The sequence below is a fragment of the Erpetoichthys calabaricus genome, chromosome 2 (assembly GCF_900747795.2).
Source record: "Erpetoichthys calabaricus chromosome 2, fErpCal1.3, whole genome shotgun sequence".
NCBI lineage: Eukaryota > Metazoa > Chordata > Cladistia > Polypteriformes > Polypteridae > Erpetoichthys > Erpetoichthys calabaricus.
This window is the reverse complement of record NC_041395.2, coordinates 46,307,765-46,334,091: the sequence shown is the minus strand read 5'-3', so window position 1 is coordinate 46,334,091 and position 26,327 is coordinate 46,307,765. Positions and strand designations below refer to the sequence as shown.

The following is a 26,327-nucleotide window of genomic DNA, read 5'->3' as shown; positions in this document are numbered from 1 at the left end:
TGCAACATCGCATGGACATCAGGGACAGTGCCTCTGGATTGGCAGACCGGGGTGGTGGTCCCCCTCTTTAAGAAGGGGGATCGGAGGGTGTGTTCCAACTACAGAGGGATCACACTCCTCAGCCTCCCTGGAAAAGTCTATTCAGGGGTCCTGGAGAGGAGGGTCCGTCGGATAGTCGAGCCTCGGATTCAGGAGGAACAGTGTGGTTTTCGTCCTGGTCGCGGAACAGTGGACCAGCTCTATACCCTTAGCAGGGTCCTGGAGGGTGCATGGGAGTTTGCCCAACCAGTCTACATGTGTTTTGTGGACTTGGAAAAGGCATTCGACCGTGTCCCTCGGGGAATCCTGTGGGGGGTACTCCGAGAGTATGGGGTACCGGCCCCCCTGATAAGGGCTGTTCAGTCCCTGTACGATCGGTGCCAGAGCTTGGTCCGCATTGCCGGCAGTAAGTCGAACCCATTTCCAGTGAGAGTTGGACTCCGCCAGGGCTGCCCTTTGTCACCGATTCTGTTCATAACTTTTATGGACAGAATTTCTAGGCACAGCCAGGGCGTTGAGAGGGTCCGGTTTGGTGGGCTCAGGATTGGGTCACTGCTTTTTGCAGATGATGTTGTCCTGTTTGCTTCATCAGGCCGTGATCTTCAGCTCTCTCTGGATCGGTTCGCAGCCGAGTGTGAAGCGGCTGGGATGAGAATCAGCACCTCCAAATCCGAGACCATGGTCCTCAGCTGGAAAAGGGTGGAGTGCCCTCTCAGGGTTGGTAGCGAGATCCTGCCCCAAGTGGAGGAGTTCAAGTATCTCGGGGTCTTGTTCACGAGTGAGGGAAGAATGGAGCGTGAGATCGACAGGCGGATCGGTGCGGCATCCGCAGTAATGCAGGCGCTGCATCGGTCTGTCGTGGTGAAAAAGGAGCTGATCCGCAAGGCGAAGCTCTCAATTTACCAGTCGATCTATGTTCCTACCCTCACCTATGGTCATGAGCTATGGGTAGTGACCGAAAGAACGAGATCGCGAATACAAGCGGCTGAAATGAGTTTCCTCCGCAGGGTGTCTGGGCTTTCCCTTAAAGATAGGGTGAAAAGCTCAGTCATCCGGGAGGGGCTCAGAGTAGAGCCGCTGCTCCTCCGCATCGAGAGGAGTCAGATGAGGTGGCTCGGGCATCTGATCAGGATGCCTCCTGGACGCCTCCCTGGTGAGGTGTTCCGGGCACGTCTAACCGGGAGGAGGCCCCGGGGAAGACCCAGGACACGCTGGAGGGACTATGTCTCTCGACTGGCCTGGGAACGCCTTGGTATTCTCCCGGAAGAGCTAGAAGAAGTGGCCGGGGAGAGGGAAGTCTGGGCATCTCTGCTCAAGCTGCTGCCCCCGCGACCTGACCTCGGATAAGCGGGAGACAATGGATGGATGGATGGATGGATGGATGGATTTAGAGCTGTTAGAGATAACCAAACACACACATATCTTTGGGATTGTGGGAGCAACTGAGGAAAACCTACATGGTGGAGACATGACAGCTCCAACAACAAAGCATAGGACTCAAAGTCAGGAAGCTGAATCCACGGGAGGCCACCATGAGTAAGTCATGTTTGCCTTATGTTGGCTTCCATGAATGAGGGTAATTCTTGGAAGTGTGATGCTCCGGGTTAGCTCCACAATCCCTGGTTGCTTCCAGGAGCCCGATGAACCCAAAACCGGCAATATTGTAGGATGAGCCAGAACAAGTGAGGACATACAGTCAGCAAGGAGTTGGTGTAAAGTGTCTACTGGTTTTATTTCAAACAACAAACAAACAGTGTCCAAAAATACAGTGCTTCAAATAGTCAATAAATAATCCAATAAAATCAAGTGCCAGTGGAGGTTAAAAAATAATAAACGAGATAATAATCCCAGGCAGATTCTTGCTAAAAACACGAGCCCCAATGGCCTTTCTAAAATCTGGCACATCCTCAGCTTATCCCATCAGGACCTTGCAACATGAGGAGACACCGGCCAACATGTGCAGTCATCCTTGGCATCTGTAGGACACCCCCTATCGTCTCCCTCTGCCAGTAATTCGGCACTGTGAGATGCTGCACAACTGGTCCGCTGTAACTCCCAAACGTAGCTCAGTAAGAACGACACACTCCGGCCCTGCTCTCGAGCACAGGCCTGCCACTCTCTTACCCCGGTCACATTCTTTCCTCACAGCACAAGATCCTCTCCATCCTGCCTCTTTCTTATTCTTTAACCTCCATTCCTTCTTTTCTTTTCCTTCTTCTTTTTACTTTCCCCTCTCCCCTTTATACTTCCGTTTGGGTGCAGCTGCAAGGTGTGAATGAAGCACTTTACTGACCCGCTCACATTTGCACATGAAGGTGCGATTGATTAGCCAAGCCATTTGTCGACCTCGGTGTGGTGTGTGTACACTCGGAGCCTGCACACTAGGGGACTCTCGATTATTTAATTAAAATTGTGCTTTGTCACAGACCTCTTATCGCACCAACTTACATACTAAAGAGATTTAACAGATTCATGGCCTAAGGGCATTGAGATTTATACTGTCGTTGTTACAGGCTAGCAGCTGTGGAACCAAATCCCCTTACATCTCAAGTTGTGCCATTTGTGCCTTTTAGAATGAGACTTTTACTACAAGAATTTTGAAGCCTACCAGTTAAATTAAGAATGACAGGGCTTGGATGAGTAGACAAATATGTGCCAACAGTACCAAGGGATAAACTTTACTCACGTATTACTATACAATATGCGGTGGCAGATAGAGGTATGGGTGACTTGAGCAGCTGCCCAGTGTGGCATTTGGCTTTGGGCACAGGGTGATTACAGCCTGAGCCAGACAGTCCATTACGAGCGCTGTCTATGGTAGCTGAGGGGTATTCACTCCATAATGTCTGCATTAAGTACACAGAGGGCCGCCAAATATGTAGCTGAAGGGGCACAAGGGGGACCAACCTGATTGTTGAAGTAAAGTAATATGTAACTTAGGGGGCGTGCAACCTGACACTGATGGGGACATTGGTGTCGAAGTCTAATACTGACTACCCGCTATGGACACCAAGGGCCGCCGCTCCCATTCCACCACCTAGGGCTCCAAATACGCACTGAGAATATTTGTTATCACTGCATGAGATGTCACTTTAATTTGTGTGCAGTTTTGGTCTTCATATTAAAAAAAAGACATAGCAGCAGTAGAGAAAATGCAGGCAAGAGCGACTTGTCTAACTCCAGGACTAAGAGGAATGAGCTATGAGGAGAGATTGAAGGAGCGGACATGATCAATGCGTTTAAAATTATGAAAAGAATTAGTACAGTGGATCCCAGATGTTACTTTACAATACATTATTCAACAAAAATATTGGGACACAGCTACAAACTTGATAAGGGCAGATTTTATATACAGTGCCCTCCACTATTATTGGCACCCCTTGTAAAAATTAGTAGGAAGGGTAAGAAAAAAATGTTCTGTTTGCTGAAGAATCGTCATCTTACACTGAAAAATGAGAAACATCTGACTGTTAATTGAAACAAGTTCATTCAAAGGAAAACAAAGCCCTCATCAAGAAATATATATTTTTAACAAAAACGCATGTGCCACAGTTGTTGGCACCCCTGCATTTAATACTTTGTACAACCTTCCGTTGCCAAAATAACAGCAATGAGTCTTCTCTTGTAACCCTTTATCAGGTTGGAGAATACAGAGCATGGCATCTGAGACCATTCTACTTTATAGAATCTCTCATGATCATCCAGGGTCCTCGGCCCTCTCCTCTGTCCTCTCCTCTTTGGCTCATTCCACAGGTTTTCAATAAGGTTCAGGTCAGGGCACTGAGATGGCCATGGCAGAACTTTGATTTTGTGGTCAGTTAACCATTGCAGGGTTGATTTAGACATGTGTTTCAGATTATTATCCTGCTGGAAGATCCAGTGACAACCCAGCTTTAGTTTCCTGGCAGAGGCAGCCAGGTTTGATTTAAAATGGATTTCATTGAATCCATGATGCCTTGCACCCTAACAATTATTCCAGGGCCTTTGGAGGTAAAACAGCCCTACAACATCACAGAACCTCCACCATATTTCACAGCTGGGACAAGGTTCTTTTCATTATAGCCATCTTTCTTTTTACACCAAACCCACAGTCCATAGAACACGGTTCCAGTCAAAGTTATAGTAACGTTTTAAAACTCCAGGCACTTATGTTTGTGGATAACTGACAGAAAAGGCTTCTTTCTGGCATACCTTCCAGATAATCTCTTTAGCATGGAGATGTCACCTGATGGTGGTTCTGGAGACTTGATAATCCCAGGATTTTACTTTTTCTTGCAATTCCACAACAGTGATCCTTGGAGATATTATTGCCTCTCTTACCATCCTCACTGTACGTGGGGATAAAATAAACTTGGGTCCTCTTACAGACAAGTTTGTCACAGTTCCAATTGATGACCACTTTTTTTATTATTGCTGTAGAAATGGGCATTTTCAGGCGAGTAGCTATTTTTTTATAACCATTCACTGAGTTATGAATGGCAACACACTTCTCCCTCATTTGGATTGAGTGTTCCCTTTTCTTTGCCATGATGATGGTTGGCTAAGAAAATTTGGTTCTGTGTCTCCTCACATCTGTATCCCAGTTAATCAGGAAGTCATTGTCAATCAACTTAACAATGTCCAAGATAAATGGGACACCTGCTTCAGTTACATTGTTCCACATTCATTTCCAAGGGTGCCAACAATCGTGGCACATGTGTTTTTGTTAAAAATCCCTGCGTGGAGTTTGCATGTTCTCCCCGTGTCTGCATGGGTTTCCTCCCACAGTCCAAAGACATGCAGGTTAGGTGCATTGGCGATCCTAAATTGTCCCTAGTGTGTGTGCTTGGTGTGTGCCCTGTGGTGGGCTGGCACCCTGCCCAGGGTTTGTTCCTGCCTTGTGCCCTGTGTTGGTTGGGATTGGCTCCAGCAGTCCCCCATGACCCTGTGTTAGGTTATAGCGGGTTGGATAATGACTGTCTGACTGATGACTGATATATTTATTTCTTGATGAGGTTTTTGTTTCCCTTTGAATTAACTTGTTTCAATTAAAAGTCAGATGTTTCTCATTTTTTCAGTGTAAGATGACGGTTCTTCAGCAAACAGTGACTTTTTTTCTAACTCTTCTTACTAATTTTTAAAAGGGGTGCCAATAATAGTGGAGGGCAATAGAAATCTTAGAAAGTTTATCTTCATGCAAAAAACAATAAGACACATGGAATAAATTACCAAATATAGTGATCCCCCGCCTATCGCGGAAGTTACGCTCCAGACCCACCCGCGATATAGAAAGACCACATTTTTTTTTATAGTTTAAGCCTTAAAATACCCCTCCCACACGCTTTAAACACATGTAAACTTAACAAAACACACTTTGGATACACATATGATACACGGATGTCAGCTAAATATATGAGTAACATAATAATAATCATCATCAGTTTTACCTTCCCCTGTATGGTCAAGGTCTTCCACTGGCGCTTAGGCTCAGTATTACCAGATGGCTTACAAGATGCAGGACGTTTGGGAGCCATCGTAGGGCTTAAAACAAACGAAAAGCTCACAAAAGTTTTCTGACAAAAGTCGGACCACAAGCAAGGTACGCGATACAAGATTCCTCAGGGACCCACGCTCGCTGTTCTTGTGAGATTATACCACATCAGCAGCAGCCAATCAGAGCCCAAGAGAATAAAATCTGCTCTGATTGGTTGAGTCTCCTCTTTCAGCCAATAACAGGCTTTGTAAGAAATCATCTGGGTGCTGTAACGCTAAACTCTTTGTCTGCTGAAAACCGTATGCTTTGTTATGAATTGGCTGCAAAGTACACAACAGGTAGGATGTACTTTTTGAATTTTTCTGCAATAGCTGAACCGTGATAGAGTGGGGGATTACTGTATTGTGGTACAGAGTAGGACTTTAGGGATCTTCAGATCTCTATGTGATGTTATTTTGGACAATTTAGGTGAATAGGATGAACAGTCTTGTTAGAATGAATGGCCTGTTGTCATTGCCAATTGTTCCAATATCAGTAATTACTGTATATTATCGGAGTCCAAAAAGATGAAATTGTGAATATCAGTAGCTGAAATGGAGATGCTGGGATCACTTTCTATAATAGGGTAAGGTAAATAGCAATATGGGAGTAGCTTACAGTAGAATTGCTTATTCTTCAGAAAAAGACATGTTGCCACCACGACCCTCAAGACAAGCGGACATAAAGTGACAATGTAAAGATGCAGATTAGCACTTTAAAAATACTGTATTTGTAAGATTAGTTTAAATCCTAACAGAACACTCACTGCTGTCTCTTTCATTTTGTCTTTCTTTTAGCACCTGAGCAGCCAGCTTTGTTGAAAGTTGCAAGTTTTAATAAGGATTCAATCACGTTATTGTGGGCACCGCCAAACGAGCCAAATGGCCTTCTTACAGGATACCTGTTAAAGTACCAGTTAAGTAAGTATATAAAGAAGTTGAGACATTCTCTTTTTTTATGAAATTAACTTATGACTGCACTTGGAGACACTTATGTTAAAAAGGAATGAATATACGCAGTCAAGGTTTTACACTTCTGTTCTCATGAACATTGTTTTCTTAGTACTTGATGTGATTGTATAGCTCTACAATTTGCCAGATTATAAAGTGGTTTTTAATCAGTTACTCACACTTTAGATGGCACTGTTCACAGAGCATACTGTCTCTGAGCCCTTAATATAACCACTCACAATGTCAGATTTCAAATTAAATCAGTGTCAAATAAGAGAGGTCATGAAGACAACAACAACAACAACATTTATTTATATAGCACATTTTCATACAAACAATGTAGCTCAAAGTGCTTTACATGATGAAGAAAGAGAAAAAAGACAAAATATATAAGAATTAAAATTAGGGAACACTAATTAACATAGAATAAAAGTAAGGTCCGATGGCCAGGGAGGACAGAAAAAACAAAAAAACTCCAGACGGCTAGAGAAAAAAATAAAATCTGCAGGGGTTCCAGGCCAAAAGACCACCCAGTCCCTCTAGGCATTCTGCCTAACATAAATGACCTCAATCAGTCCTCATTGTATTCAGGGTTCTCATGGAAGAATTTGATGATGACGGTCATGTGGACTTCTGGCCTTTAATCCATCAATGTAGGGACATCACGGTGCTTTCGATCAAAGAAAAAGCTAAAAGGTGAGGACACATGCAGTCATTCCATTGTGTGTCAGGAGACACTTTCTGTTGGGCAAATAGCACCTGTTGTGATTACCTCCTTAGAAATATAATCCAAACCATGAACCTTAAGCTACATCCACATTACTACGTTTTCAGTTAAAAATGCAGACATTCGTCTCCTCTGTCACCTTTTGTCCATACTACCCCATGTTTTTAACCCCCCAAAACAAGACTTTTGAAACGCTCTCCAGAGGTGTGTTCTTCTGAAAACCCCAGCTCAGCAGTGTAATGTGGCAACTTTTAAAAATGTAATTACACTCTGGTTTGTTCATGCTTAAAACATAGTCCTTCACTGGTCACTGGTCACACATAATAGAAGATAGATAGATAGATAGATAGATAGATAGATAGATAGATAGATAGATAGATAGATAGATAGATAGATAGATAGATAGATAGATAGATAGATAGATAGATAGATAGATAGATAGATAGATAGATAGATAGATAGATAGATATGAAAGGCACTATATAATAGATAGATAGATAGATAGATCAGACAGGTGAACTTTAATTGTCACCAGGGGCAAATCTGTCTCTTTACAGAAGCTCAATAAATACCTAAAAAGGCAGGCAGGTAGTTTTTTTATCCACATGACGTTATTCTCACTAATCAGGTCTGAGTTTCTACTTGATATCGATGTATAACTGCACACTAGACTGCCTGAATATTTTCATCCTATTATCTCTCTTTATTTTTTGTTGTATTTCCCTTGTATGCTGCATCATATTTTATCACTTTATATTTTTTCTCCTTAAATTTAACTTTTGTATTCTGTGTTGTCCTTGTATGTTGCACCAATACTATCAAGACACACACACACACACTATGGTCTGAACACACACCAGAATGGCTAAAAAGGAAATAAATTTAAAAAGACAGAAAAGTTCTGACCTGGCAGTCCCAGTCCCAGTGAGGCATTATGCAGACGTATTGCTGTTGGTATAAATGAATCCCCCATAGCTTTTCTTGCCACACTTCTGCTAATTTGTTGCCTGAAAGTCCTCAGTGTTGGTGTGTCAATGAGTGGATGTACAGTATCGTTCATAATGGCACTCAGTTTTGTTTTAGTTCTCTTCTTCACCGTGACCTCCAGGGGGTCCAGAGTGTGTCCCATAATTGATCCTGCCCTTATAATTAGCTTTTCGATTCAGTGGAACTCTCTTGAAGTGATGTCACCAGCCCAGCACACCACACTGGCCATCAGAGAGTTATAGAACATGTGAAGGATTTCACTTCCCACATTAAAGGAACACAGTCTCCTAACAAAGTGGACATAGAGGATTTGCTTTCCGTGGCACTTGTCGTGTTTCTTACCCATATTCCTCTAAATTCCATTTTGTACAGTTTGAGTGCTGCACATACAGTATGCACTAAGTCAAATAATGTACTGGTCACTTCAGTTTCACATTACAGTAAATCCTGTGATCAACGGCACTCTTATTCCTTCATAGATTTTTCCACCAATGCACGTTGGCCCAATGCAGGCGAATGTCTACATCATAGGTATTTTTGGGCATTTTAATGTGAATGGAGATACTTTCCTTAACGATGTGAAAATGCTAGTGCGGGCAGAAATTGTTTTAATTAAAAACCTTTTAAATTAAAATGTAGTAGTATTTGCATAGCCTTAAACTTCAACCACTAAGAAAAGCTCAGCATATGAAACCAAGTAATTACCCAGTCTTTAATTATTAATAAACTCCAGAAAACATTCAAGAAATATTTTTAATTAATAAGAACTACTACTGGTAATAATTGGAGAATTAAGAAAGAGCAAGAGAGGAAGCACAAAAATCCAAACTAAATTAACAAAGACAAAAATGAAGAGCTACAAACCCTAAGCCAAAACACTTACGAAAACCTACAGTATTTTCAAAGCAAGACCCAGGATAAGATTTGCCCCAATGCACATTTCAAAATGAAATTTGAATTCTCTGAGATCAATGCAAAGAGTGGCTCGGCCAAAGCTTCAGAGCTGGACTGTGGCTGCTGCAGTTTCTTCTATATGGACTCAGGTGAGTGTCATAAATGGCAGGACATCTGAGCAGATAATGAGAAGTGGTGGTGCAGCCCTCATAATGAAAAGCAGAGGAAAATAATAAACGATTGAAGGAAAGAGCAGAAGAGGCTTAAGAATGGGTGAGGAAAATGAAATCCAGACAGTGCTGAATGATGCATCAGAATTTCCTCTTTCTGTCAAAGCAGTCCAGCAGAGTGTAATTACAGACCGCAGAACTTTTGAGGTCAGTCATGTAATGCCCCAACATCACGAAACGCTCTCAGCGTCAGTCACGTAACACCCATCATATTAGACTATGATTAGCATTAGGAGCCCGTTACACTATGGTTAAGATTAGGGTTGTAGGAGGGTTGTCTGAGTCAAAGTGTGTTTTGTGACTGATGTTGTGGGCATTACGTGATTGATGTCATAGGTGTTGTAAGTTGCAGCTAGACCATTCTCAAGCAGTCAGCTTATCCTGTTATAGGCACAACTTCTTGCTCTGTCATTTTCAGACCCCTGCATTCTATCCCCACAGTTTGCTTTCACTTCAGCAGACAGCTCTCACGATGTCTTTTGCTCATACACATCAAGCAGCGTTTCTTTCTAGGACACAATACGATCAGATGGCAGCTTTCATAAAAACCTTAGGCTAAACTTCTCCTTCTTCCTTGTTGCAGTTAATAACACAGATGAACTTGGCAGTCTGCAAGTCGTCAACATCTCAAAACCTTCAATAACCAAATGGAAAGTCCAAGATTTAGAAGTCAGCAGTAGGTACAAGTTCTATTTAAGTGCCTGTACGAAATCAGAGTGTGGAAAAACAGTCACAGAAGAGGGAATTACCATCATGGATGGAGGTAAGATACAATACGGGTCAGCTTTGCCATGCCAGTTCATTTTATATGCAGCATGCCACTCTTCATGGCTGATATTTTAACAGATTTTTTAGCAGTATGTGCTAATATTAGAATCCTAGACAATAGACTTCTGGTACTACAATGCACTGAGTTTTCAAAACCATGACATGTCCAGTGCTGTTTGTCAGCTTATTTATATTTGTCATAGATGTTTATTTTGTTTATTTCTGCACCATATACACTGTGTTTCTGTTCACTACATTTAGACTTATCAAGCCCCTGGCCCTCAAAGTGTGCTGATTTTAGAGTCATATACCGCAGAGACATCAGTGGAGTTATTTTGGGAAAATCTTCTAAATGTGGCGGAATGACTACTGACTACAAGCTGACGCTTGTGAGCTGTGCTCATTGCCAGCAGCAGCCAAGCTGATTTAATTCAAATGAATTTATACACGCTGACGTTCACTTCAATGCACACACGCAAAATGCATTCGCTCATACAGAGCTCACCGTACATGTATATTGTGATATAAACACAAACCAGACATCGTGAAAAGGTTTGGGGCAGCCACCTGTATAATATCCCTGACTGCAAAAGGCTTTAAAAATAACAGAGTTATTCACAAGACTGAGTCCAAAACAGAACTGATTCCTGTATTGGAAGTGATGTCATCTAAGGGCCCAGGAAACGGAAGTGCGGTCTTCGGAGGCACCGGAACCTGGAAGGATTTCTTGGGAAAGGTCTGCAGGGAACTGAGAAAGACAGACAGTGCAACCCGCCACCCCCTGGTCGGACGTGGTATTACCATTGCTTAAGCCCTTTAGTTGCCTCCTACTCGCACGTGTGTGACAATATACACATTGAGGCATGAAGCAAGATACAACGTGAATAACACACACCAAGCGGTAGCTCAAGCATAGAATGGATGTACCAGACATGGACATACATGCTTACCTCTCCAAGTTAAAAGCATTTCATAAAGGAATATGCAGTTAACTAATCTGTGTTATCCAAACTAAAATGCCAGGTTGGACTGTTATTAATATTCACTGATTTCGTGTTGCATATTGACGAGCACGTGCAAGTAAGAATTCCACTGTACTCTGTACTTGCGACAATACTGACCCTGTGTAAACCAATATACACCTCAGTATGCACACAGCCATTAGTTACGCTCTCCCCATGCCAGCGTGAATTTTTCTCTGGGTACTCCTGCTTTCCTTCCACCTCCCAAAGATATGCGACTTTAAATTGAATTCAGCAGAATCACAAATGTTTGGATGGAGTACGGACTACTTCATTTATAAGTTCACATCTCATTTAAAACGTGTGTCATATTGCCCTGCTTATTTCCTAATTTTGATCTTTTGTATCTGTTAGCGTATGCAGGCATGTATGGAGGTGTTTCCAATCAAGGGTGGTTCATAGGACTCATGTGTGCAATGGCTCTTCTTACTCTTATTATGCTCATCGCCTGCTTCATACAACGGAACAAAGGAGGGAAGTATTCTGGTAAGAATGATCACTTCTTCATTTGCACTAACATCTTATAAAGGACTTTTTATGAAAGGCTTATTTTTGTGCAAATGACTCGTAGTCGTGTAAGGCAGGAAACTTAAATGGATGACATCCTCTATTGGCTATTAGATCCATTTACACTTTATAAACTCAATAAAATGGATTTCTTGACTGCTTAAGATGTTTTATCAGTGCCTTGATTATCACTTTTGCTCGTGTTTCTCTTTGTCTTTGGACTCCAAATAACCTGCTTTGATGACACCTTCTATGGGGGGGGGCTTTCGTTTCCTGTTCTTTTGCTTATGCCTCCTTGAGGAGGTGGCTGCTGTTTTCATTCATTCATTCATCTTCTTTTCAAGTTTTTCCACATGCCCATTTGCTTCTCCATATTCATCTAAGTGCTTAATGCCAACTGTATAACTTCATTTCACCCTTAGTGTCATGGATGCTTCTCCACCTCAGATCCTTGACTGCCCAGTCCTGTTATTGGCTCCTTTTATTTAATCTGGCTGGAAAAAATATGTAATGGAGTAGATGACGCATTATTGCAGTCAGAGTATACTGTCACATGCAGAGGGAATGTAATTATGTGTTAAGTGTAAATCCATTGCTTTCAGCTTACTTGACCGACAGTATAAGATGCTTTAATATAAACAGCCAGGTCTGTTTTGTACAACAGATATTTATTCAAAATAGCCCAGAACCCTCTGCTTCATGTCGTTGATTTGCTTCAGAAGAACAGAAACACAAGTACTAGTCTGTATGAAAGAATACAAACATGGAGACGTGTACAGAGCATTGTGCTCCAAATTCACTGCAGAGCCACAAATGTCCACAAAGGTGCTGCCAAAGGTGTCCTCAGTCGAGTGTCCCGTTATTCTGTTATACCAAGAAAGAGTTCTCTTATTTGATGACAGAAAAATGATTATAACTTACATTCACAGTTTGTCGTTGCCGAAGTAAATAAATCTACTATTTCTGTTGAAAAGGTATTGTCAAAGAAAATAAGTATGTGTGTTCTAGTATGCCTAACAGTTACAGAATCTTTCTATTCACATTTTGACTTTGGCTTTGATTCACATTCTGGAATTGGTGTTCAGTTTAGCTTCAAGTTCAGCTGTGGTCTCTGCACATTTATTGACTATGATTCAGTCGGGTCCATTTCCTGGTCCTTTGCTAATATCTTGTTTTCATCTAACTTCGGATTGGCAGAACAAGAACTAACTGTAGACAATATGCTACCTACAGCTACTGTATATATATGTCTTTTTTCCATTTTTTTTTAGTTAAAGAAAAAGAAGATTTGAATCCAGATAAAGAATCCAGACAAATAAATGAGGACATGTTTTGTGACTACAGGTAAGGATTTGTTGGAGTTTTGGGAAATTAAATGATGTTTTAAAAATGTAGTGATCTTCTAAAATGTATATATAAATTTTACAATACAGAGTAGGACTGTCAGATTAGATATGACTGTTGATGTATAATTGAAAAGTATTTTAAAAAATCATCTTCAAAGAGAAAAAGGACATTTGAATGTAGAAGAATGGTTAGTTGTGTTCCATTGCCACTCATTTTGGCATTTTGTTTCTCCACTCTGTAGTATTGCTGAGTTTTAAAGATTTGTTTTTGCATATCTGAGATGGTGCAGGTCCAGCTCCATGCTCCCTATTCCATGTTTAGGAACCTCTTGAACCCGACACCGTCAATAACGTAACCAGATGAGCATGGCAGATGGGGACAAAACACTCCAGGCAATGGGATGGTGCTTAGTGTCTAAGTGCCTTTATTAAACAATAAATAATTCAAAGCAGTTTGTGCCCAAAAGGGCAGTGCTTCCAATAAATAATTAAATAATCCTTAAAACACTGAAAAACCTGGTCATTAAAAACAAGGCTAAAAACAAAAATAAAAACCAACAGTCACTGGGTCAAACGAGCCAAGCACAACTCCTTCCTAGTCTCCCCAGTTCACCCATCACTCGCTCAGCTGGCTAAGACTTCAGCAGCTGCGGTCCTCTCCATCCCAACCCCGTCTTGGCTGCCTCCATCGGCGTCTGCCAGACCGTTCGGGGTCAGTTGTCCCCTCGTCATCCTTCTTCGCTCATGCAGTCGTCCCTCGGATCCCTAAAGAGGATGCCACATTGATCGCTGCACAATCAGTAGGGACGATCCATCCCTAGAGCTCCGATCCTTCACTCCATTGCAGGACCACTGACCACGTTGCATTTTCTCTCTCTCTCTCTGTCCCCAATGCTGCCCTCTCACTCTACGTGCCTTTCTCTGTTTTTCTCTCTTCTCTCTTCCTGTGCCAGCCCGTACTTATATGGCTCCGTGGGCACAGCGTCTCAATCATGCACCGCAGGAAATCGATGAAGTAAATGAGAAAGACCGCAGTCTCACATGCAGATGTGTATCGCCCCAATTACTTCACCAACTCTCCCCAGCTGCACGAGTGCACCCACGGAGAATGACACGGCCAACAGATAATTTAATAAAACAGCCATTCATTCAGAGCCACGGATCTGCTATACCACAATATTACTTCCACAATCAGCCTATTAATATTTTTGAATGGTTAACTTGTATTGTCACTAGTAAATTGGATACCTTTTTTTCTCTTAAGCATAATTTTTCACAGTGCATGTTAGAACATTTTCTACCCCACTCTTGTCATGAAATTGAGATTTCACTAAGATAGAATGGTTGTGAGGGCTTCAAAATAAGTCAAGAAACAGGCCAGGATCTTCATTAATCTGCCCAGAAGAGGCTCACCTTAACTCAGCCAGGCCCCAGATACTTGCTACTGGCTAAACAACTCAGAATATCCAGAAATCTATCAAAAAGCCCCATAAGAAAGAGAATAACCGGCAGGCCAAAGATTGTAAACAAAAAGGCAACACAGGATCTTTATAAATCAAAGATTTATTAAAAAAACAGAAAATTAGGCAAAAAAGTTCAATAGAGCAACAAAGGCAAAAGGATGTGCCTAAAAAGGGAATCCACAGCAAACCAGTCTCAAATGCACAGTCCGAAGGCAGGATCCAAGAAAACAAGGTAAGTTATAATTTGAAAAACAGAAAATCCAAATAGAAAGCAATACTTACAAATACTAAATACTAAAGTGTAGTCGGCAAGCATGAGTCAAGTGATCCACAAGGTTACAGGCACAGGACTTGCCTACAGTGATGTTTGTATTGGACAAATACATTAGTCCATCATATACTTACTTGATTTGAAAGCTTAAACATGCCTATTGTTTGCTCCCAAAATACCCTCACTTACCAACCTATGATAATGTTATGAACTAGGAGTCCCAAAGCACATAAATCCCAATAAATACCAAAAATACTTCCAAAAATGCCAACTAGAGGGGGGGATACCGCCAAACTCCGGTTAGATATAAGGGCAACAGAATCTTTATAAAAATATTCAGGTTTATTTCCACACAAATGCTTTTAACAAGAATGAATCTCCATAGAGCACAAAAGGCAAAATGGAGTTGCCTGAAACAAAAGACAATTCAGGCGAACAAGATCCCAATCTAGAAATCCAGAACGAGGTTAAAAAAATAATAACAGAGCACTATCCATCCATTCATTATTCAACCTGCTATATCCTAACTACAGGGTCACGGGGGTCTTCTGGAGCCAATCCCAGCCAACACAGGGCGCAAGGCAGGAAACAAACCCCGGGCAGGGCGCCAGCTGACAGAGCACTAAGGTTCATAAATTAAATAATTCAAGACAAACACAAGAAAGCTCACTGACTCCCTAGCATGTTTGTAATGAACTGTGGGAAACCCTCCAGATTTATACAGCTGAGGGCAGTTCCTGGAGGTGATTGGCAGGTGGCACCGCCTCTTGAAGGACCACCCATAAAACACATGGAACAAGGGCTGTCTTAACAGCATCATAGACCCCTGGGCAAAGTAGTGCACTGGGGCCCCTGTTTTGATAGCAAAACAGTAACATACATAGGCATCAGAAACATCATGGACCCATATACTCCTGCGGCCCCCGGCCAGTGCCCATTGTGCCCATACGTTAAGACAGCCCTGCATGGAGCATAAGACAGGAAGCTTGTATACACTCTTAAAAATAAAGATGCCAGTTCATCAGAGCAATTCCCAAAAGACTCACCCACATGAAGACTCCAGAAAGATCCTTAATTATTTAGATCCATAAAAGGCTCTGTACAGTAATTAACCGTCAATAGATAGTAACAGATTTCTGAAGTACCAATGGGTCATAACTTTAAAAGGACTCTCACGGAATATACAATAGCAAGCTAAGTCTAGGTTTTCTTAACATGTTAGTGACTTGCTAGGTCACCTGACATACATTAAGAATTTGTTTTAGGTATTAAGACGTTTTTTAAAGCACAACCAACCAACTTCAAATGCAAAGAACCAATCCCAGAATGAAATGGTGCTTTGTCAAGCAACAGAGCTATGAGGAAGCACACTACCCAGTAAAGAACCATATAGTGCCATTAAAGAGCCAGTATTTTTAAGAGTGTACAGAGACAAAATCAATCAACATTAAAAGAATCAAAAATGAACAAAGGAGACATCACATATGAGTTTGAACCCCAGCCAGGGGAAGGACCCTGGCTAAGGCCTGACAGATAAAGTATGAACACTGCATTGTACAACCACCTTATTGTTCACATTTTCAAAGGTTCTGCTATTTATATGTGTGATTGTACCCTGCTTATGTAAAAATAACATACTGTAATCTCTAACAACAAAAAGAATACACAGTTTGTCTGTTTATTTGTTTAGATCTATTTACTGTTTTTTTTTTAAGGCAGGCTACTCCGCTGCCTTTGAACTCCTACAGTATTTAAACTCTTACAGCGCTGAGGACCCCTCTAAAATGACAAATACACGTTCAGAGTCATAACTGAAGTTAGCTGATTCTTATGCTCCACCACGCTAGCAATCACACTTCTCCCTTTCTCTTTCTTCCTGTGCGTTGTCACTGCTCTGTCTACTCAGGCAAAGTCCCTCAACTCAAATATGGCATCACATCCACCAAGATATCAAGATGGGAAAAGACCATACGAATACTCCATCTGCAAGTACACAGTGCTGTCCACATTTAGTTTGATGTGTCTGCTTGCCACTTCAGTATTTTCTACCTTAAAATATTCATTAATCACAGGAAAAGTGAATTTATTGACATTAATCACAGTGTCATCTCCCATGTTACTCTGCCAATCAAACTACCACATTAACCACAAATGACACAGGCCTCCTGTCTTAAAAGAAATGATCAAATTGTGATGCCATATTAAAAATCCAAACACTCCAAATTGTACATTTTAAGGAATTTTAGATTAACTGTTGTGACCACAAGGGTGCACCAGAGAGTCCCAAACCACAGACACAGTATACAACCACACGTTATATAAATAAAATAACAGATACTTATTCCACAAAGCACCTTTTACCGTCCTCTTTCCAGCAGTGTGCCACAATCTATATATATAAAATCCCTATGTGCGTCCAGGTGTCCGTGTGTGTGTGTTTCTTCTGGTGAAGTGCGCATGCGCAGGGCACGGTGCTATGCGCGATATTATTGTCAGAGAAAGTTAGAGGCGTTTTACGGAAATACAAACCAGTATTACTGCGAGAGGAAATTAAAGGTACACAATACAGTGACGCATATTACAGCCACATACAAGCCAGTATTACTGTCAGAGGAGATTAAAGGCATATTACCGACGCGCACGCCTGTATTACCGCCAGAGAAAATTAAAGGTATATTACGGACATACAAGCCAGCGGACGTACAAGGCGGTATCCTTCAATAAGGGCGCGCACAGGCATCCTTCAATAAGGGCGCACACAAAAAGGCGAGCCTCAAAAGGGTGACCTCAATTAGACGCAGCGAATAAAGGCATTCGTAAATAAAGATCTGCACCTTTGTTGCTCTTCACATATTCCAGAGCCATTTGAACTAAATTATCTACGCGCCCTTATTGAATAGAGCCGTACAAGACAGTATTACTGTCACAGAAAATTAAAGACACACAATACATGGTGGCAGCCCACGAAGAACGGTCAGCTCAGCAAGTAAACATCAGCAAAAGAAAGGCTGAAAGAAAGAAAAATACGACCAACAAAAAGAATGAGGTCAAAGTCCCTTGCCATTTAATATAGACTGTTCCTACTAATGTTTATGCACTACTGTTTTAGCGCCCGTTATTGTAACGGGCTAAATGACTAGTTATATAATAAATCACCAATTCTTCCTCCTTTTCTCCTCCGCTTAGTGTTGTCCGCTACCTCCCAACTCTGACTTGTCCACGTGTGGCAGCCGGCTCCCTTTTATGCTGGACCCAGAAGTATTTCTGGTGCCAAGTCATATCCTCCAGGAAACACTTCCGGGCCATTAGAAAAGTAGGGAGGTCCTCCACCTGACAGCGCCCTCTATTGATACATTGGGGCCATGACTGGGCTGCACTTCTGCACTCCAATTCCCAAGCATCACTATGGGTGTCCCGACTGGGCTCCCATATGTGGACCACTGCTACTTAGTATATGGGGGATTAGAATAACTCCTGATTCCCAGCTATTGCTGGTCCATCCGTTAATTTCTGTCGGCTGGACACACTTATTTCTCCGGTCCGGAAGCCAATATGTTTTCCTCGCTGATCTGGTTTCCTGTCTGGGTAATGTATAGTTCGCCGTCTCATGCCCATTCTCCTTCTACACTGTATTTAAATAGTATTATAATCTTACTGTATATGAATCTACAGTTTAGAGTTTCCTCTTGGTCTCAGCTCTCAAGCCTGGCTCCTTCGGTTAACTTTACTGGCAGATATTGATTGATATTTTCTGGATTTTTTAAAACAATGTTGTTTCAGTGTCAGTATGTAATTATACAACATATAAACTGTTTAAACTGTCAGTGAACAATTTTTCCCCCAAAGTGAATGTGAAGAAAGCCCACTGAAGGGGTTCCCTCCATTACTCGATGAAGAAATGAAAGCTGATGAAAGCGGAGACAGTCTTGTAGATTATGGTGATGAAGAGCACAGCCAGTTTAATGAGGACGGCTCTTTCATTGGCGAGTACACGGGACAAAAGGAGAGGAGACCAGCGGAGGTAAACGGATCAGCGAAAGGTGTAAATTAATCAGTTTGTGACAGCTGAATGACGGGTGAATAAAATGGACAAGCAGAGAATGAAACAAAATGACTGCTCTTCCGATTGTACATTATGTTACCATTTTAAACATCGCTGAAAATAAATGACCCTAAATTAGCATTGCTCTGAAATGTATACTGTCGTTTTATTTTGTATTTTGATGTCTTAAATATAATGAAAAGTACATGTTCTATTTAAAAAAAGAAATCTTGCTTTATTTTACAAAGATAAAAAGAAATTGGCTTTGTGTCATATGGGTAGTGCCAAGATGTAAGATTACATTTTCTTTTTTATAATTATGTTAACACTATATACTATAGATGAATAAAGGTTATTTTAAAATAATAAAGCAGTGTGTTTGTACATGTTTATTTGATCATCCATTCATTTTTTTAATCCATTTATTCAGTCCAGGCTGGAAACCAGGGGACACTCACTGGAGTTTTTATTAAATTTAAGAAGTTTGTTTGTATTGCGATACACGTTTGCAGTGCTTGCAGAACTCCGTTATAAAACATATGACAATGAACATGCGTGTCTTTCAGCTCCTGCTGGATTTATTTATCTGAGCAGAGCAGTCAATCCATTAGGTGATGTAGGCGGCCGACTAGGGGGCCGTATATGAAAGTTGAGGGGCGCATGTTGCTTGTGTAACTCAAGCAGCAGACACTGTGGACACTGAGGGGCTCCATATGAGCTTTGACCGACACTGTTTCAGGGTCACGGGGTGTAAAAGCCAATCCCAGTTGTTTTGTGTGCTCACCTAACATCCTAATCATTCTGACAATTGCAAGTATTACCTGGTATCATTGTTAACGTATAGTCTATAGTGCTTTCATTGTTTGTTCTATCTTTTTTAATCTGTTGTTTGCATTATACTGTTGTCCTCAGTCTGTAGGAGACATACAAGGAGGAATCTCAATGTACTGTAAATGCAGGACACTAAATGGAGAAACAACGCTGAGCAGGGACACCAGCCACTTGTAGGTCAGACTCACTCATTTCAGGCCAGGTTATCAATAAGTTTATCTTTCATGCCTCTGTTATGGTGGAGAAACCAAAGAAAAGTGATGCAGAGAATAAGACTCCTCCTTGACGAAGATCTGCCAGTTTTCACACCCAAGACTCTTTAGCTATGAGGTAACAGTGGTAACCATTACCCCACCATATTGCCACTGTATGATCCAGCCATCTCCCTTTCCATTTTGAACTCACTCTATTCTGCTCATCCAAAAAACTGTGCAAAAAAGTTATACCCAAGCAACAGAAAGTCCAGAGGTGAGCAGCCAGGCTGAATCAAGAATTTTGCAGTGCAAGCTATGAGGAGAAATTTATATTGTCATGGATTTCATTTTTTTTTTCCCCACACAAACAAAAATGAACTTAATTTTACAAGGACAGTTAACAAAGCATCTTCTTTTCCTGAATTGTACCAGTAATAAATCTGTGTAAACAAGCAGAATCCCAGGAAATGGAGAGGGTACCTCAGGATGTATTGATTACTTTATAACCTGCGAATAGACGGGCACCTGCAACAAGGATTTGACAAATCAGACTACACCTTGGCAAAGGAAGGCAAACAGACATACTTAAACAGATCAAAGAGTCTGAGCGAGGACATCTATTGACAGCCAGCCAATCAAATGGGTGTAACATCACATGTTCCAGAATCCCACATGGAATTTTAAAATAAATATAGCTTTTCTGAGAGGAGAAGACAGAGTGATGTCAGTAGAGGGCGAGAGACGTGTGCCGATTTTCATATCGGCTAAAGCGTCTCATGAACAATATCAATTGCTAAATCAACACTGCCCTGGGATATTCACCTTTTACATCTTTAACTTTTTCGTAAGCTTGGTCTAAAGGAAATATACAGTACTAGCCAACCCGTGGCGTAGCATACGCCACATAATTATTTATTGATGGGTGAACATGTCCTGAAAGACACAGTTGTCCAAATGGGGTGGGTTTGAGGATACAACTGTGAGTGAATGAAAAGAGGGAACTCTGGAGAGAGCAACATACAAATGTCCGTAACTGAAAACTGGTTTTGGCAGATACAGGCATATCTGTTTGAAAGTTTGTCCCTGTGCCTTATTAATTGTCATTGCAATGGCCAATCTAACAGGAAATTGTCTGCGTGTAAAAGTAAAAGGCAAATTTGAATCTGATGGGGTCAGGGATATCCGGGGAATAAGGACAGTTTGTGAGGTAGGAGCTGCGATTGTTTTACACTCCAGTACATTGTGGTGAATGCTGGTAACAGTCAGTCTAGTGCCATCACAGAGACTCTGTCTTGCGTGCGTCTTGCTTGCCATGGTCTTAGTGAATTATATATATACATAGATAGAAGATTATACCATAGAATGCACAGCGTAATAGTAAACTAAATGTAAAAACAATGAATAACACTGAGAAAACCTTGAACAACAGAGAAAACTTAACACTGCAAGAGTTTGCGCTATAGCACTACGAACCGCTCGGTAAAAACACTTTTTTAATGAGTTTTAAGCACAGGGAAAAAAAATGAACATTTGAAAAATCCGTAATTTAATAAACCACCAAGAAAAGTAACATTGCAACAATGCACACTACGAACCGATCGCTGTAAACAGAAGTGAAAACAAAATCAAGCCCGGTGCATTCTTTAACTGCCTTCCTACCTTATGCGTCCATCCCCCTCTCTCTCACACGCCTGTGTGTGTGTGTGTCTCTCTTTCTCGCGCCTGTGTGTGTGTGTGTCTCTCTCATGCGCCTGTGTGTGTCGCTCGCTCTCTCTCTCTCTCTGGCTTGCTCGTTCACTGCACAGGGAATGAACAGGGAGAGACTGAACACGTGCGGAAATCATCGGCGCGCACGGCTGCTTAGTGAATTGTTGGTGGGCGGGGCTCTGTGAGTTGGTGGGTGTGGCTCTGTCTTGCGTCTTGCCTGCCATGGTCTTGCGCGCCTGTGTGTGTGTGTGTCTCTCTCGCGCGCCTGTATGTGTGTGTCTCTCTCTCTTGTGCGCCTGTGTGTGTGTGTGTCTCTCTCGCGCGCCTGTATGTGTGTGTCTCTCTCTGTGCGCGCCTGTGTGTGTGTGTATCTCTCTCGCGCGCCTGTATGTGTGTGTCTCTCTCTCTCACGCTCCTGTGTGTGTGTGTGTGTCTCTCTCTTGTGCACCTGTGTGTGTGTGTGTGTCTCTCTCTCGCGTGCCTGTGTGTGTGTGTCTCTCTCTCTTGTGCGCCTGTGTGTGTGTGTGTCTCTCTCTCGCGCGCCTGTATGTGTGTGTCTCTCTCGCGTGCCTGTGTGTGTCGCTCGCTCTCTCTCTCTCTCTCTGGCTCGCTCATTTGCTGCACAGGGAATGCACAGGGAGAGACTGAACACGTGTGGAAATCATCGGCAAGCACGGCTGCTTAGTGAATTGTTGGTGGGTGGGGCTCTGTGAGTTGGTGGCCGTGGCTCTGTCTTGCGTCTTGCCCGCCATGCGAGGGTAGACGTGGGCCGGGGAATAAGGACATTTTGTGAGTTAGCAGCTGCGATACTTTTACACTCCAGTACATTGCGGTGAATGCTGGTAACAGTTAGGCGGGCGGGTGGGCAGGCGTTCTTGTCCCATGGTCTTAGAGTTGGTGGGCGTGGCTCTGTGAGTTGTCGTTGTATCCCATGGTCTTAGAGTTGGGCTCTGTGAGTTGGCGGGCGTGGCTATGTCGTGCGTATCCCATGGTTGTCTTGCGTGCCCAGGTCGGCTGCTTAGTGATATTATATATAGAGATATCCAGACTTTGCTATTTACATTTTCTTTTATACTGTCCTCTACTGGCATTATTATTCTTTTATAAACTCCAAGTTGCTTTTAGCTTCCTAAATGCTGTCTTTATGTCTAGAGTGACTGAGGTAATAAGGTAAATATTTAGAACACCTGGAGCAGTAAGGAAGTGCCATATGATCTGAACTGTGAGGTTTATTGGCAGAGAACATTAAAGTAAGACATCTTGGTGATAAATGGCCTATAGTCAAGGATGTTGAGCCTTTGTATGTTTGAATATATTCTTGGAGACCTAAAGTAATATTTAGATCTGAGATATATCTAAGACATTGCAAGTTATTCATGTTTGTGATAAGTAAGTTTCTAGGAGTACCAGTGAATGATGGATTGTGCATGTGTTATTCATATGGCACTTGTGTGGGTTAAGCACTAGGTAGAGAACAACAGGCTGTGTATACGTCAATCATGCCATACTTTTGTGGTTAGGTTCTGAGTGTATGTGTATACTGTATCTATATATGTGTATGTTAATCTTAAGGTGGAGAGTAGACCACCACGGTAATGAACCTGGTGAGCAAACGTATTTTTGAAGAAAATAAGTAAAGGGTAAGTAGAGGAGAATACTGTGATAATACAGAATAAAAGATGGAGATTTTGAGGTGACATGATTGAAGTGTTCACATTTATGAAGGGAATTAGTCCAGTGGATCGATACTGTGACTTTAAAATGACTTCTGCAAGAATACAGGAACACAGTTGGAAGCTTGTTAAGGGTAAATTTTGCACAAATGTTAGAAGGTTTTTCTTCATGAAAAGAACAAGGGATACATGGGGGAAGTTACCAGGTGGCATGGAAGACAGTAGTGCTCTGGAACCTTCAAAATTTAACATTTTGAAAATGTTCAAAGAATAGGAATTATCAAGTTGTGTTTGGATGAAAGGCCATTTCTTATCAAAATTGAACTTATGTTCCTATTTTTTCATGGTCATATGGTGCTTGAGCACCCAGCTGTTTTGGGTGCAAGGCCAGCTCTAATACTTAAAGGAGCTCAGATTCATCACAGGGCACACTCATGGTGACACCTGCACACTCACTCAGCCATCACTTTTTGCTCATATTACACTCCTAGTATTCTGGTGGGAAAATGGCACAGCGAAATGCTAATAAAGTGTTGGACAAGGACTTAAGTGTTTGTGATACGGACATTAGCAACCCGAGCATCACAAGGAACACCCTATCTCATTTGCTCTTCACTCTGTACACCTCTGGCTATAAATATAATACGCGGTCATGTCACTTGTAGAAATTCTCAGATGATTCTGCACTTATGGAGTGTATTGATAAGGGGGATAAGACAGAGGAGTGGAGTCAGGTGGAGAAGGAATTGTCTGAAATTTAACATCAGCAAAACCAAGGAACTGCTTATTGACTTTTGATGCACTAAAGAGCCTCTATGTTTAGTCACTACTCAAGGAGTGGATGTAGAGGTGGGCCATTCCTACAAGTACTTGGGGGTCCACATTAATGACAGATTGGACTGGACTTTTTCTTTAGAAGACTGCATTACTTTAATGTGAGTAGTGACATCCTTCTATAACTCTGTGATGGCTCGTGTGATTTGTTACGCTATTGTGTGCTAGGCTGGAAACATCACTTCAAGCAGGCCCAATGGATCAACAAACTAATTATAAGGGCAGGCTCAGTTATGGGATACACTCCGGACGCCCTGGAGATCGTAGCAAAGGAGAGAATTAAAACAAAACTGAGCACCATTTTGAACAATACTGCACATCATCTCTTTGACACACTAACACTGAGGACTTTCAGCCAACAAATTATTCAGCAGAAGTTTGTCAAGAAACACTACTGGGGCTCCTTTATACCAACAGCAATATGTCTGCAAAATCCCCCACTGGGACATGGACTGCCAAGTCAAATGTTTTCTTTCTTTTTAATTTAAGAGAGTGAAGGCAGGGTGGAATGGATGGAGAAGAGTGTCAGGAGTGATTTGTGACAGACGAGTATCAGCAAGAGTAAAAGGGAAGGTCTACAGGACAGTAGTGAGACCAGCTGTGTTATATGGGTTGGAGACGGTGGCACTTACCAGAAAGCAGGAGACAGAGCTGGAGGTGGCAGAGCTAAAGATGCTAAGATTTGCAATGGGTGTGACGAGGATGGATAGGATTAGAAATGAGTACATTAGAGGGTCAACTCAAGTTGGACAGTTGGGAGACAAAGTCAGAGAGGCGAGATTGTGTTGGTTTGGACATGTGCAGAGGAGAGATGCTGAGTATATTGGAAGAAGGATGCTATGGATAGAGCTGCCAGGGAAGAGGAAAAGAGGAAGGCCTAAGAGAAGGTTTATGGATGTGGTGAGAGAGGACATGCAGGTGATGGGTGTAACAGAACAAGATCAGAGGACAGAAAGATATGGAAGAAGATGATCCGCTGTGGCAGCCGAAAGAAGAAGAAGAATCGTCATTCCAGTGTGTGTTCAGACCAAGGTGTGTGTATGTGTATATCTATCTATCTATCTATCTATCTATCTATCTATCTATCTATCTATCTATCTATCTATTGTGGCAGACGACCAGGGACCTTGCCCCATTGGGACGCCTGGATCAGGGAAGGACCAGAAAAAGGGGCAATGTCTCCCCTGGGTGCAAGAGGGCAGCCCCCCTGATTTCCACCAAGGACCACAGATACAGAGCTGGGAAGCTCAAACCTGTGGGGGTCCATGGCCAAACCCAGGGGGCGCTTGGATGGTTCCTGAGCCCTGGAGGACAGCACTTCTGCCACACCAGGATGTGCTGCCGGAAGACCATCACCAAGCACCCGGAGCACATCTGGGGCGTGATAAAAGGGGCCGCCTCACTCCTTTCAAGGAGCCGGAGTCAGGTGGAGGAAGACAGACCTTGCCAGAGAGAAGTGGAGGTGGCCGTAGTGAGACAAAGGACTGGAGGAGTCGTGTGTGAGTCGCTGGAACCTGTTGTAAATAGTGTGAAATAAACCGTGTGTTGTGGACATTGGTGTTGTGTCTGTCTGTGGCTGTGCTATGTGTTACACTATCTATCTATCTATCTATCTATCTATCTATCTATCTATCTATCTATCTATCTATCTATCTATCTATCTATCTATCTATCTATAAAGTGGGACAAAGCAGCAGTGAAAAAGCTAATGAGTCTGAAAATATCCAATTGCTAAATCCAAACATATAAACCAAAAATTAAAGTCAAAAAAGCCAAGTGAAAATTACAAAGTCACTAGCTTGACTTCATCTCCAACTATTGTAGAAATTTTTGAACATAATAAAAAGACAGCACAACACCATCATCAACTGCATTGGTTCAAGCATTTAGCTTCCATGTTGTTACAGCAGGGATCAATGCTACAGTGCCCACAATCAACATTAAAATCCAGGCTGTCAATACTAAATGAAAAAGATTTAAAATAATCAAAAGGTCAGAATAACTTCAAAATTGAAGTAAACCCAAAAGTCTCAACACTTTGAGTCAATGTGCTCTAATATAGGGAAGCCATTCATGTCTGTGCTGCAGTTTAGTTCTGGGGATCACCATGAGGCACCTCCAGAGTCAGGGTCTGCTCCAAGAAGTCCTGTGATTACCTTTGTGGGTCACTAAGCCATCATATTCAAGGAGCAGAAGCCTATGGCACATTTCAGGCAGGTTTAGCTTAAAGAAAACAAACAATGACTTAGGTGTACATGGCAAATGAGAAAAACAGAAATGTATTTGAAGATTTGAAATATTTTAGCCGACATTTCATTTGAGTGCTTGCT

General features: G+C 42.1%; 1 protein-coding gene across 3 annotated transcripts in view; it reads left to right on the top strand.

Annotated features, from left to right (window-relative positions):
* chl1b (cell adhesion molecule L1-like b) overlaps positions 1-19,128 on the top strand; it is a 173,576-nt gene extending 154,448 nt beyond the window's left edge. For all 3 annotated transcript variants that reach the window (XM_051922351.1, XM_028793721.2, XM_028793720.2), the window contains 5 exons: positions 6,349-6,471; positions 9,923-10,102; positions 11,484-11,615; positions 12,908-12,980; positions 18,563-19,128. In XM_051922351.1, the coding sequence (XP_051778311.1) occupies positions 6,349-6,471; positions 9,923-10,102; positions 11,484-11,615; positions 12,908-12,980; positions 18,563-18,767 (713 nt within the window). In that variant the 3' untranslated portion in view covers positions 18,768-19,128. The remainder of the gene's footprint in view (positions 1-6,348; positions 6,472-9,922; positions 10,103-11,483; positions 11,616-12,907; positions 12,981-18,562) is intronic.
* The last annotated feature ends 7,199 nt before the right edge of the window (positions 19,129-26,327 follow it).